This window comes from Culex quinquefasciatus, chromosome 3, assembly GCF_015732765.1.
Source record: "Culex quinquefasciatus strain JHB chromosome 3, VPISU_Cqui_1.0_pri_paternal, whole genome shotgun sequence".
NCBI classification, from domain to species: domain Eukaryota; kingdom Metazoa; phylum Arthropoda; class Insecta; order Diptera; family Culicidae; genus Culex; species Culex quinquefasciatus.
Genome location: NC_051863.1, coordinates 170,731,395 through 170,746,016, shown reverse-complemented (window position 1 = coordinate 170,746,016; position 14,622 = coordinate 170,731,395). Strand labels below are relative to the sequence as shown.

General features: G+C 33.0%; 2 protein-coding genes across 2 annotated transcripts in view; one reads left to right on the top strand and one right to left on the bottom strand.

Annotated features, from left to right (window-relative positions):
• LOC6047011 (DNA polymerase theta) overlaps positions 1-5,071 on the bottom strand; it is a 57,209-nt gene extending 52,138 nt beyond the window's left edge. The window contains exons 1-2 of the mRNA XM_038259542.1: positions 4,395-5,071; positions 3,468-4,337 (exon numbers count right to left, since the gene is read on the bottom strand). Of these exons, the coding sequence (XP_038115470.1) occupies positions 3,468-4,337; positions 4,395-4,949 (1,425 nt within the window). The 5' untranslated portion in view covers positions 4,950-5,071. The remainder of the gene's footprint in view (positions 1-3,467; positions 4,338-4,394) is intronic.
• A 2,599-nt stretch (positions 5,072-7,670) lies between these two features.
• The window catches only part of LOC6047004 (vinculin), a 34,071-nt gene continuing 27,119 nt past the window's right edge, over positions 7,671-14,622 (top strand). The window contains exon 1 of the mRNA XM_038261965.1: positions 7,671-8,150. The gene's annotated coding sequence lies outside the window, so the exon portion shown is untranslated. The remainder of the gene's footprint in view (positions 8,151-14,622) is intronic.

Below are 14,622 nucleotides of genomic sequence, written 5' to 3'. Positions count from 1 at the left end.
TAGTGTCTAGAAATCTCAGAATTTTAGAATTGAAAACAAACAAAAAACAAATCTTAAAATTTCAGAAATATATGATTAAAGAATTTTTAGAATTAAAAATTGTCAAAAATGGGGTATTTTACAATTATTTTCTTTTGAGAATTTCAGAGTTCAAAAACTTAGAATTTTAAAATTTGGAAATTGTAGAAGTTTAGTAATTTTAAAATTCTAGAGTTTTATTTTTATTTTACAGCATTAGAATTTTACAAATTTAGAATTCTTTAACTTTTAAAATAAATATAATTTAATAAATATAGGAAATCTGATTTTATTTATTTTTTTAATTCTATTATTTTAGATTTTTCGAATTTCTGCATTCATAGTTTTTAGAATTTAAGAATTAAATAATTTTACAATTTGACAAATAAGGTATTAATAACTTTAAAATAAAAAAAATCATTTGGAATTTGAGAAGTGAAGACTCTTAAGTTCTGTGATATATTGAATTTTAGAACTTTAAATTTTGAGTTGATTTTTTTAAGCTCTGGAATTTTTAAAATTTATAATTTATAAATTGTGGAATTTCTGGATTTTCTGGAAATTCAAAATTTAAAATTCTAATATTTCTGAAACTTCGAATTTTAAATTCAAGGTTTTCAGAATTTTGGAAATAATAATTTTCAATTTGGTGCCGGGACCGTGGTGTAGGGGTAAGCGTGATTGCCTCTCACCCAGTCGGCCAAAGCTGTAGAGCGAATAATTTGATTTTGAATTTTCAATTTCTATTATTTTAGATTCTTCTAATTTCTGAGTTCAAATTTTTTATAATTTTGGAATTAAATAATTTCACAATTTGACAGTTTCAAAATTTATAACTTTGAAATTAAAAAAAAATAAAAGCTTTTGGAATTTTAGAAATGAAAACTCATAAAATGTTTAATATTTTGAATGTTAGAACTTTAAAATTTGGGAAATAAAGATTTTAAGAAATTTTAAATTATAGTTTAGAAATTATGGATTTGAGAGATCGCAGCAAGCCTTGATCGGGATCGGTTGGCTGAATGTTTTGCTCCGCGTTTTTTCATGTTTTCTCGTTCGAAATTCTTTGCTTGTGGTGTGTTCCGGTACGCGTTATTTAAGAATGTTCCGGATGGGTCTATTTCGCGGGTCGATTATCCGGTTTACAGAATCCGTGTTGTACTTCACCCGTGACTTCACCGGAGTTTGGTGGGTTAAAGTGGAACCAGAATTCCGACGGTTTTTCGGAGGTGTTCACGTGGATTGGGCGTTGTGACATTTTGACGTGAAATCTCGGTCACCAAATAGTGTTTTTGAAGCCAAACTTTGGGTTTTAGTCTGGAAACAATGTTCGTCTGAAGTGACTGAAAATTGTGAAATTGCTCGATTTTTTCGAGTTTATTTTGTAAAATTGTGAAACTTAATTCTAAATTTCAAAATGGAGGTGTTAAAAACTGTGCCTGCTGCTGGTAAAAATTTTGGTGTAGGAAGCGAAGGGTGTGGGGGCGATTGTGGTTTGTGTTAAGTGGAATTTTCTCAGACAAGGAAGAAGCAATTCGAGGTGGAGCATACTCCGGAGAAAATCGGGGCCAGGTGGCTGTGGAAGCTGGAAACCAGTTCAACGACGACGGAGGCAATCGTGTGGATCACTTGGCGGCCACATCCGGCAACGCAAGAGATACAAAGGAAGCGGGGATTTACATAAGAGTTTACGGAGCTGGATGGGTGATCCCAGAATTTGGTGAGAGCGTTCTAATATTGTCCCTATTATGGAGCAGCCGTGGCTGACTGGTCACGGTTTTCGCTTTGATAGCGAATGATCCTGGGTTCGATTCCCATCTGCTCCCAACAAGAAAATTAAAGAAATATGAATTTTTGAAACTCTAAACATGAATGAAAAATCAAATTCGTTCGAACCGGGGTTCGATCCCCCGTCCTTTGGATTGGTTGAATTAGGAATACTATTACTACAAACTATATACATGCGGGGCCTTTGTCCATTTGACAAGGGCTCGGAAGTTCTAAATAACGTTTGAATCCGATTGATGCAATCGTTCTTTAGGGCGGGGCTTGCCGATTCAAGCTGAGGTACCTCGCGCATGGCTAGCCTGCGTAGAAATGGGTCACCGAAGCTCGGCAGAGCTAACACCGTCCAAATGCCTATGCGAGTTATTTGCATGTATAGAATACAAAATCTAAAATACATGGAAACAACTCAATTTGTAAGAAGTGACCGCGTGGTCCCGTTTGGTTGGTTGCACACACACACACACATAGTTTAGAAATTATGGATTTCCTGTTTTTTTTAATTCAGATTTTTTTATTCTAATCTTATCAAATCTTCGAATTTTGTATAATATCAATTTTTTTTGCCTTTCTTACTAAAGAAAGGTATAGGTTTTTTGAAAATAAATAATTCTTAACTTTGACAATTAAGGAATTTAAAACTTGGACTTATTTTGAGGGTTTAAGAATTTAGGAATATGTATAAGATTTTCAGAATTTTTAAATTTTAGTACCTTGAATGTTAGAATTTTAGAGTATCAGAATTTTACAATTTCACAATTTTGAAATTTTTAAAATATATAATTTTCAAATCATGGAATTTCAGAATTTCAAGATCTAATTTAACAGATTTTTTGAATGCTTGAATTGAGGGGACAAAAAGTAAAAACATAAAAGTTGAAATTACGAGCCATGGTTTCAACATTTTAATGAAAATAGTGTCTTAAAATGCATTATACACCTGTCCAGTTTGAAAAAAAAAAAAACTAAATAGTGACGAGAATTTTATTTTTTGCGAAAAAAAAATTGCGGTGCTGTACATTGGAATTTGATTTAAAAATTCAAAACTTTTTTAAACATGCCCAAACATGCTAAATATGATTATCAATGCAGTAAAATGAATTTTAGATTGTTTTCAGTTGGTTCAGCTTCAGTTTTCAAGAAAATTTTGAAGTTTTATGATTTTTTTATTTTACAATTGTCGATATTTTAAATTTTATACCTTAAGAATTTAGGAATTCAATTTAAATTGTTTAGATTTGGCAATAAATAATTCCAAAATTTTACAATTAGGAAATTTAAAACTTTGAAAACCCGTAAGAATTTAGGAACAGAAGATTTTCAGAATTTTTAAATTTCAGTACCCTTAATTTAAGAAAAAATAAGAATAATATATTATATATTTATAGAATTTGAGAGTTTCTGAATTTTACAATCTTACAATTTTCAAAACATTAAATTTCAAAATTATGGAATTTCAGAATTTTAAATTCTTATTTTACAGAATTTTGAATGCTTGAAATTGATATTTTTAAATTTTTGAATTAAATAATTTTACTATTGACAGTTTATAAATTTTAATCTTTTGAAATTTAAAAAATTTTTAAAGCTTTGCTTAAAACATTAGTTTTAAATTTCTAAATTTTTGATATTTTGTAATATATAATTAAAAAAATAATCCTCACCTGCAAATAGTACATCTTCTCCCGGGCCACCGCCACAAACGGCAGTATCACCACCGCTTTGCGCTTCCTCTCCACAACCGTTTTTGCCACCAGAAACTCGCTGACGATCGTTTTCCCACCGGAAGTGGGCGCACTGTACACCAGGTTGGCACAATCCAAAATGACCTTCGCGTTCGCCAAGCAGTCCGCCTGCCACTGAAACAGCTCGGTGATTCCTTTCCGCGCGTAAGCCTTCGTGATAGCCTCCGGCAGTCCCCAGCTCGACACTTGGCGCAGGTTTTTCGAATCCGCCAGCGTCATTGGGGGCGCTTTGGGAAGGGGTTTGACGGGGAGTTGAGATCTTGGGGGGATTACGGTGTTGTTGAGGGTTGAATTTAGCGATGTGTTGGCGTTGGGTTGAGATTGCAGCGTTGCGAGGACTTCGAGCCTTGTGCGTTCCAGTTCTTCGTTCAGGAATCGACTGCGGGACTGCTGCTGCTCGAGCGGAGCGTCCAGAACGGGAGATTGAGTGAAGGTGACGTTTTCGACTTGAAAGTTGTCGTCTACATCGTCGTCTTGAACGACAAGCGGTTCATCGAGACCGGAATTGTCCAGATTATTTTTATCCTTTGGAGGTTGTTGAACAATTTCTTTTTTAGGTTCTGGCTTGAGTTCCGTGGGGTTTGGAACGCCCTCGGCTGTGAAAAAACTCTCGAAAAAGTCTCCATAGTTGCTTCCGTTGGAAGGAGGCAGCTTCATCGTGCTTTGGCTGCGAGGTTGAGGGTCCATGGAGAAACCGCTGCCCTCGAACAGGTCCTCGAATTCGTCACTTTTCCGAGAGATTTTTGCCTGCGGGGACGCGGTGGTAAGGGAAGGCCTTCCAGAGAGTTTCTGAAACAAGGTAAAACCGTTACAAAAGTTACAAATTCAAACTCTTTATTAACTCACCGGAACTTCAAAGTTGAAATCCGACTCCAGCAGTTTCGAAATGTTGATCTCCTTCGGTTCCTCCACGAGAACCTTCTCCACCTTTCCTTCCCCCTCATCGAACCGAATGTCACTCCGGAACAGCTCGGAACATCCGTGCTCCATCATCAAGTTTATCTCATCCCTGCTCTCACTCCGAGCCTTCAACCCTCTTCCCTTCGACCCCACCCCATCCACCTTGACCCCCACCGAATCGGACTTGCTCCTCCTCAGTCCTTTCCGGGACCGACTCTGTGTCGCCAGCGTCCTCAACCGTTCGCGGACACTCTTCTGGCGCGTTACGTTCCCAACCCGGCTGGAGTTTGTGGGCGATTCCTCGATGACCTCCATCGAATCGTCCGCTTTTGGGCTAGGTTGCTTCACCGGAGTTTCCACCTGAAGACTGGCCCGCCGGGTAGGTCGGCGCAGAACCGGTTGGCGGGAACCAACCGGAGTGGAGTCCCTAGAGCCGGCCTGCTTCTCCAGCGAGGCAAACGTTTGGTCGCCCAGGTCGAGCGATTGGGAAAAGCCTGACATTGTTTAGTTTCACGAAACGATCACAAAACTATCCGGATTGAAACCGACGGAAACATTCGCGCGACGAACCGACGACGACCGTTACGAGTTGCGATCACGTTCGAACATGCTGATGTTTTGGTTTGAATTTTGTTTTGTGGTTGAGATTCGTTTGGGCTGGCGCGCGCGGTTTCCCTTCAGGAACATCAGATGAGTACAATTTCGGGTAATTTGTCAAGGATTTATTTTTTTATAAAGCAACAAAAATAATGTTAATGAATTTAACTAAAAGTTGAAATAAGCTCAGTAACATTGTGTTGCTTGATTATAATCATTATATAAAATTTTATATTTAGCTCCGAAAAAAAAGAGATGACAAAATGTTCAACAATTGCTGAACTTAGAATATATTTTTTTTTTAATTGTAAAAAATCTGAGATAAGGCAAAAGAGGGCAAAAGCAAATTTTATTTAAATTTTTGCATCATACTCCTTAATTTTTTTTCAAAAATTAGGAAGCAATAAAATATATTGCACCAAACGAAATTTTAAAATCGATTTGAATTTTAATTTTGGTTTTGTAGATTTCAGGATATTCAGATATTTTGGCTGCTTTAAGCGTGACTTACTTTATGGATAAAGCCAAGATATAAAAAAAAAACATATTAAAAAATGTTCGTTCGTGATTCGATTATCAGAAGTCCCATACAAACCTACGAATAATCAAACTTCGGTATTCGAAATCTTGATTGAATTTAATATTGAGACGTTGAAATTTCAAAATATTATAATTTAAGTCTCAATTGGGTCCTAAAATATAGCTTAAATTTGTGATATTATTGTTCACAACGATAAAGATAATTTTTCTGAGTACAATGACCCTTTGTTCGACCGCAAAACATTTAAAATGGATTTTAAATCATTTTTTTAAAAATAACTCTTGATAGCTCGTTCCAAGGGGACCATGGGACCATAGTTTATCCATCGAAAAAAAAAAAATTAAAATATGTTCTCAATCGTGTTTTTTACCGTTGTATTTAAAAATTCACATTGGGCTTGAGCTGGGTGATGAATAGAGAGAATGCGTAACGTGATTTTCGAATGATCCCACTTTGTTTACATCTACAAAGTAGGAGGATGTTCAAGCACAAGCATGGCTTTTTTTACTGGTTAATGAACTTTTTTTTAATCAGTGATATGTGTTTTATTTTGTCTGGTTTATTTTTTTTTTTGCTGGAAAATGGAAGTGTTTTCAAGTTTCGGTTAGTTAGAAGAGGTTTTTCTTTTTTACGGGTGACGAAGAACTGGGGCGAGAGTGTCATTCTGCAACTTCCATTCATTATTATAAAAATGACGATCTCGTCTTCAACATTTTTAATATTTCAATATTTAATTTCAACTTCAGGTCCTCAAAAGCCACACATTTTTCATTCCTTAAAAAAAATGAATGATTGATAACAATACTCTCTACTTTTAGCGAACAGTAAATTGGTTCCACTTCGACAGTTCAAAATTGAGGCCGTTTTGCGGTCCACTATTCAGCAACCAGGGCTTGAGGACCCAATTTTATAATTTTAAAAATGTTTGAATTATATATTTTAAAATAATAGAATATTGAAATTTTGAATTTTAACATTTGAAATTTTACGAATTTTGAGTTTTAGAATTGGGTCCTAAAATTAAGTTTGGATTGCTGATATTATTGTTCACAAAAATGTTGTCTTGTTAATAACTCTTTTTTGCATTAAAATGAATAAAAGTCATCGGAAATGGTTTTTAATCCTGTTTTTACCGTTGTACATACAAATTTACATAGGGCTTTAGTACCCAGTTTTAATATATTTTTTAACATTCTTAAAATAAAAAAAACCATACATTCTTGAAAGTAAAAAAAATCTTAAATGCTCAAATTTTAAAATTATGAAATCCCAAATTTTAATATTCTTAAATTCACAAATTTTTTATAGCCAATCATTTTTAAATTCTTAAACTCTCAAATCACAAAATTACAAAATTTCATTAGTCTACAATTTTTAAATATTGAAATTCTTGATTTACAAAATTCTGAAACTTTTCAACTCATTAATTTTTATCCTTTAAAATTTTTAAATTCTTCAATTACTCAATTCTTAAACTCTTCAATTCTTTTCTTGCATTCTCGAGTTATTATATGATGGGATTCAAAATTCTTAAAACACAATAATTTTAAAATAGTAAAATTTAAAAAAAAACAATAATTCTTAAATATTAAAATCGAGATTAAAATTTTGAAATTCTTAGATGGTAAAATTCTACGATTTGAAAAATTCTTAAATTCTTCAAGGCCAATATTTCTACGAAACTAAAATGTTCAGAAATATTTAGCAATTCGAAAACTCGTAAATTCTAAGATTATAAAATTCAAAAATTCTCAAAAGCCAAAAATTACATTTTCAAAATTTGAATAGAATTTTAGAACTTTTGAATTTTAGAATCTTAGAATTAATAGGGTTATGGTCATTCGCTCCAGTAATTAGATTTTACATTTAAACAAATACTTTAAATGCATACAAATATTTTTAAATGCATACTTGTTTTTTTTTTATTTTCATCTTTTTATTTTTGTCACGATTCCACTGTCCGAAACCATTCTGAAGGGCACTTGCCCGCTCCGTCATTTTTTGACGTTCCGTTTTCCTCCTTTCGCTTGCGAACAATAACAAAGAACTGGTCCTGTCAGACAGGTTTTTTTTTGCGACTTTCCTCTGTGTGTCAGTCTACTTCGTCGGTTCGTCGCGTTCGGTCGCAGAAATTAATTTGCTGCCGCCCTTTTTGCGTGGTCCCGTTTATTTTCATTCAATAAATAAAAAATAAATTTATTATTATTTTTCTCTGACTCCGAGCCGCGACCGCACCGCTGTACGCGCGTGTGTTTGTTCTTGAAATTCTACTTGTGTGTTGCCTGTTGTGTGCTGCTGCTGCTCTCCTTCGCAAGTGAGGGAGAACACTTTGCTGGGCTGGGAAGAAAAGAAAAATTTCTTGAAGCGAAAAAAAAAATCACCAGCGAAAAGAGGACGCATCTTCGTGTGAAAACGAGAGATTCCTGAAACTTCCACAATATTTACCACTTTTTGTTTGTTGTTGTTGAGGGAAAAGTGCTTTAATTTGTGTTTTTGATATTCGAAGTAGGCGAGCAACACCTTGGCTGAGGAAAAGCGTAAATAAATCGAACACCCCATAAAAGGTAAGAAAAGTGGTGAAGTGAAAAAATATTCGTATATATATATATATATATATATATATATATATTTTTTTTTTACACTCTTCAAGAAAAAGATGGCAAAAATGTCTTTGTGCTCAAAAGAGTTGTATTAGAAGATAGTTGTTTAAGTCAGTGTTTTAAAGAGTGGTTCAAATGTTAAAAGAAATGCTTAATATGTTTAAAAAATATATAATTTTTAAATTATAACTGACAAATACGCATTTGGTACAAAAATCATTGAGATTTGTAAGATTTGCTATTGACAGACACGAAGAAAAGGTGTAAATGTCAAACTGGTTGAAAAGAAAAGGAACGAAACGGGATAAGCACAGTGGGCGTGTGAAGCTAACTTTGGCTTGTAGAAACCCGAAATATTACTTAAATTTCATTGGGGTGACCAAACCCTTTTCCCTTGTAAAATAAACATTTTTAAAAATTAAAATAAATCAAATAAGGCTGATACGAATTTTAATTTAAAGTTTTTGTCGATCGATTTAAGTTTTTGATAATCGAATCATGAACAAAAAAAATGTTTTTGGGCATTCGACTCGGTTTAGGGTCCCATAGATCAAGTTCAACTTTTTTTGAAGTTTTGAAAAGAAGTTCAATAGTTATGTAAATGGCTATTAATTTTTCACGGTTAAAAATTAATGTTAACGGTTTGCCAATTACAAAACATTGGAATTTTACGGCAATTTCACGGTACTCGAAAATCTGCTTGAAATAATTCCAAAAATATGTTATTTTAGTATTATTGTGTAGATGAAAGTTACTTTGAAAATCAACAATAATTAAAAAAACAAAATGTAACCCCCTGACACCAAATATTCATTTCAATCTTTTTATGAGTTCAATTTTGTCCAGTTTTACATCTGAAAGAATTTAAAATTATATCTAAATAATTTGCTAAAGTCTCTCCAAAAGAAAACCATTCTTAATTCACCAAAAGTAGACTTATAATATTTGATTTTTTCGGATAAGCTTTTTTTTACAACAGTTTTTGATAGTGGCAAAAAAGAACATTTTAAAATACTTTAAAAATGCAATTTTTAAAAACATTTATTAAATATATTTTAAAATTGAATAAAAAACTCAATTTCTACTTAAAATATTCAAATCATTTTGAATTTTTACGCACATTAAACAATGCAACTTATTCATTGTTATTCTACTAAATACATTACATTACATGTAAAAATCAGCATTTCGATATTTTATGATCAATATCTTCAAAAAAGTGACTTTATATAACAACAAAGGCCTTTCCAATGAGCCATCTGGTCATCTTATCTAAAGTTATGGCCACTTGAGTGACACTTGTGTACCTTTTTGAAGCTGGGTCTCAAGGAGGTATTAGACTACGGCAATAAAAAAAACTCGCACTTTTCCGAGTTTGACAGTTTGCCAAACCCGCAAACAGAGCAAAATGTATGCAGACTGGCGTTTCAGCAAACAAATGCAGGCAAACTGTCAAAAAGTGCGAGTTTTTTTGTTCGTTTGCCATAGTGTAATACTTCCTTCTATAAACTTGATGAAAATGACGTCCGGATCTGTCTTGTGACACATCATCAGAAAGGTAATTGAAATACCTTTCTAAAGTTATGGCAACTTAAGTGACTTAGGGTAATCCATCCTATCACTCAAACGAAAGTAATTGAAAGACGACACATCTTTGGAAAGATCTCAGGTCCATTGACTCTTAAATCTCAACTAGATTGATTGTAATTAGGTACTTCAATGTTATGTTAAAAAAATCGATTTTGACTAAAGTCTGGAAGATTGTAAGAAAGGTAGTTTTTGTAAGAAAACCTATCATGTTATATATTTTTAGAAAGGTAATTAAAAGACCTTTTCAACAAGCTCGGAACATTCAAGATCTGTCAACCCCAATTTATCATCACTTAAGTGTTATTTATTCACTTTTTTCTAAGGCCGGATCTCAGATATTTTGGTAAGAAATCCAAGCGTGAATGAGTAAGAAATAGCTTCTAGGAACGTCAAATCTCAATAATTTTGAGTTGATTACCTATTTTTCCATTGATTCTTTACAGATTTTTCCTATTTTTTTCATTTTTGGAAAATTTTAATGGAAATTTTATATTTTAGAATTCATTCAAGATACGTTTGCCTCATAGATTCCAGTGAAATTTTCCGCCCATAAATCGCGTCAATTTTAAGCGCACTTCAATTAATTGAAACCACGACGACGCTGAGAATAAGGTGTAGGCCGGGGCCATCGATTGATGCAGCAGGGGGCCAGGCCTTAGTCGGTGGTGTACATTCAACGTATTCTCACTCGATCAACTTTTCATCACATCTACTGGCTTGAGATTGACGACCTGCAATGACGGTCGCGATTAATATATGCAGAATGTAGAACAAAAATGACGCGACGACCTTTGCAAGTGTGTGTGTGTGTGTGTGTGTTTGAACGACCTTCGAGATGATTATGAGACGTTTTTTTGTAATGATTGAAACCAGTTTTTCCTTTTTTTATTTTGAGTTAAAAACTTTTCTTGATTTAACTTCAAACATTGAAACCATCTGATTCACCTGGATTTTTTTCATTTGCAAAATGAACCGTTAACAACTCACCACAATTGAGTCATTCCTTCTTATCGCGACAGTGTGCTAAGAAAGCAAACATCAAGGTCTGAGGCCGATTCCCGATAAGAGTTCCTCCGACACACATTGAACAATCAAATCCGCCATGCATGCCGAATAGATTCAACTTGTATATTTTTTTTTATTTCCGAAAGTTGCCAGCCAAGTCCGGTCGTTATTCCGGGTTTGAATATTGATCAGCTCGGGCTGCTGCTGTTGCGACCCAAAATCTGGTCGTTGCTCCAAATTCAAGCGAAAAGTTGGAGCAAATCCAAAATTTGTACCTTTTTAGTGAAAATGTCAAACTGAAAAAAAGAAACCGTCTGCGCCTTTCAAATTCAAAGAAAAAAACCCGGAAAACCACAAATTTGGTCAGCCAAGTTCGATTTCCGTGGGATTTTGCTTCTTGGCCCCAAGATTATACCCCTCGAAAGACGTACGCGGCGAACGGTGTGGTCAGTCGCCCCCACGATTGTTTGCTTCCAAAATTGTTATTTTTGAACGAGTTTTTTTTTCCTCTGTTGACTTCTTTCTTCTCACATGGCCCATGGTTACGTTCTTTTTGATTTGCCTTGTGCAAATGAAACACGCGCAAATGTATTCACATTTGCACTTCGAGCGAAAGGCACCTTGGAAATGGAAAGAATGATTGTTTTGGTGGAATAAATAGAAATTAAGTGATAGTCCATTGATTTTAGTTAATCTTGAACAAGGTGTCAAGAACTTTGGCTAATAAGTTAAGAATGAATCTTGCTCAAACCAAGTTTACGTTAAATAAATTTAATAAACTCTATGCATAAAAAAATAAAGCATTAAAAATTCCAAGGATTTAAAGAAATTCTTGAAATTCAAGTACAGTTCCGACTCGATTAACTGAAGTCTCAATTATCCGAAGGTTTGTGTAGGACTTCAAATAATCGAATCGTGAAGAAAGAAAAATAGTTTTTCGTATTTTTTTATTTTCTTACTTTTAACATCAAATTTGAGTTCTGCGACTTCATTTTAGTCAAGTTTGAATAATTGAACCTTTTTTCAATATTTCATCATCGTCATTTTGGCCACCATCTTGAATTTAAAAATATTAAATCACTTAAGAGTAGTTTAAAAATATATGAAATTATTAAAAAAATGCAAATAAAAAAAATTCTAAGAATTCAAGAAATTCAAGAAATTCAAGAAATTCAAGAAATTCAAGAAATTCAAGAAATTCAAGAAATTCAAGAAATTCAAGAAATTCAAGAAATTCAAGAAATTCAAGAAATTCAAGAAATTCAAGAAATTCAAGAAATTCAAGAAATTCAAGAAATTCAAGAAATTCAAGAAATTCAAGAAATTCAAGAAATTCAAGAAATTCAAGAAATTCAAGAAATTCAAGAAATTCAAGAAATTCAAGAAATTCAAGAAATTCAAGAAATTCAAGAAATTCAAGAAATTCAAGAAATTCAAGAAATTCAAGAAATTCAAGAAATTCAAGAAATTCAAGAAATTCAAGAAATTCAAGAAATTCAAGAAATTCAAGAAATTCAAGAAATTCAAGAAATTCAAGAAATTCAAGAAATTCAAGAAATTCAAGAAATTCAAGAAATTCAAGAAATTCAAGAAATTCAAGAAATTCAAGAAATTCAAGAAATTCAAGAAATTCAAGAAATTCAAGAAATTCAAGAAATTCAAGAAATTCAAGAAATTCAAGAAATTCAAGAAATTCAATAAACTCAAGAAATTCAAGAAATTCAAGAAATTCAAGAAATTCAAGAAATTCAAGAAATTCAAGAAATTCAAGAAATTCAAGAAATTCAAGAAATTCAAGAAATTCAAGAAATTCAAGAAATTCAAGAAATTCAAGAAATTCAAGAAATTCAAGAAATTCAAGAAATTCAAGAAATTCAAGAATTTCAAGAAATTCAAGAAATTCAAGAAATTCAAGAAATTCAAAAATTCAAAAATTCAAGAAATTCAAGAAATTCAAGAAATTCAAGAAATTCAAGAAATTCAAGAAATTCAAGAAATTCAAGAAATTCAAGAAATTCAAGAAATTCAAGAAATTCAAGAAATTCAAGAAATTCAAGAAATTCAAGAAATTCAAGAAATTCAAGAAATTCAAGAAATTCAAGAAATTCAGAAAATTCAAGAAATTCAAGAAATTCAAGAAATTCAAGAAATTCAAGAAATTCAAGAAATTCAAGAAATTCAAGAAATTCAAGAAATTCAAGAAATTCAAGAAATTCAAGAAATTCAAGAAATCAGTTCTCGGGTGAGTTTTCAAAAAGCCGTAAGAGCCACCGTGACCTCTGACACTAATTTTAGTTTTTCTCGAAAATGAAACAACATTTCATTTATTTTAAGTATAGGGTACTTAAAGGACGTGTAGATGAACAATCTCGAGCATTTTTGATATTGGTTTTTCGTAAGTAGGTCGAATACCGATGCAAAAAGGACTTTGTTCACCAATGGCTCTTACGGCTTTTTGAAAACTAATCCAAGAGTTAGAGTCCAAATTTCCAAATTTGGCCCTGTAGAAATGGTTCACGAAGCTAAAAATCCAAAACTAATCTGATGGATCTTTTGTTTTTAAATGCACGAAAAAGAAATTAAAAAAAGATTCCAGACATTTTAAGAATTTAAAAAAAAATTAAAATTTTTAAAATTTTTAAAAAAAATTTAGAAATAAAAAAAAATTAAGAAATTCAAAAATTCAAGAAATTAGAAATATTCAAGATATTTTAGATATTAAAAAAAAAGAAAATCGAGAAAATTTTTAAAATTCAAGAAACTAAAAACAACAAGAAATTAAAAAAATATAAGAAATTGAAATTTTAGAATTTTTTAAATCAATATTAATTCACATTTTGAAAAACGTTCAGATTCGAATAATTTGTACCTTCCTAGATTAACTGCTTCTATAAACTAGACAACTTACTGTGCTTTGTACCTTTTCTGGTCAATCAACCAGCCATGCCAGATATACAGATAAATCTGTATTTTACAGATTTTTTTTATCCCAAAAATCACAAAAATCTGTATATACAGATTTTTAAAAATTGATTATAATTAAAAATTTCAACAATTTAGTATTTGAATTACGCTTTGATATGCTTAAAAAACTTAAATCTGCTGTTAAAATATTATAAATGTCTTATATGGCTTCGAATTTGACATGATAAATTACAGATTTATTTTAAAGAAAATACAGATCTCCCATAAAATAATTGGGATCCTTGCAATTAACATTAACCACAAAACCAGCGACGATCAATTTCGAGATCCCCTTAACTTAGTTTACTCCAACAGAAGCGAATATAACCGCACAAGTGGATGCTGCCTCATCATCATCATCGTCATCGCTTAAAAGTGATGAATAATGAACATCAACACACTTACTTGACTTGACTTTTATTACCTCCGCCGTCGCCGTCACTGAAGCAATGCACTCAAACAACGACGGCGACTCCCTTCCCAAGAAGAATGACAATATGCAAATAGCTGAGATTGCACCGGCTTACTTCCAAGTGTCCAACGATGACGACGACGACGTTGTTTGATCTGCAACGAAGATCGAGGTCAGTCGCAGTAGGCTCGCTCCCGGGAAGCCCGTCAAAACGTTTCTTGATCGTCGTCATCGATGCTCGAGGCCTGCTATGGTGGTTACCCTTTTTGCAAAAAGTATTGTCACTTCGCCCACAAATTGGTTCGCCGCGGCGATGACGACGCCGACGACCATATGTGTTCAGCGGAATTTCTTCGTCTGTTTGCTCTCCTTTAACGCCGCGTGGTTGTGTGCGAGTATCAACAAACAATCCGGTGTATCGACTTCACACCTTACACGGCTCGCGGACGGGGCAAATCCAGCGAT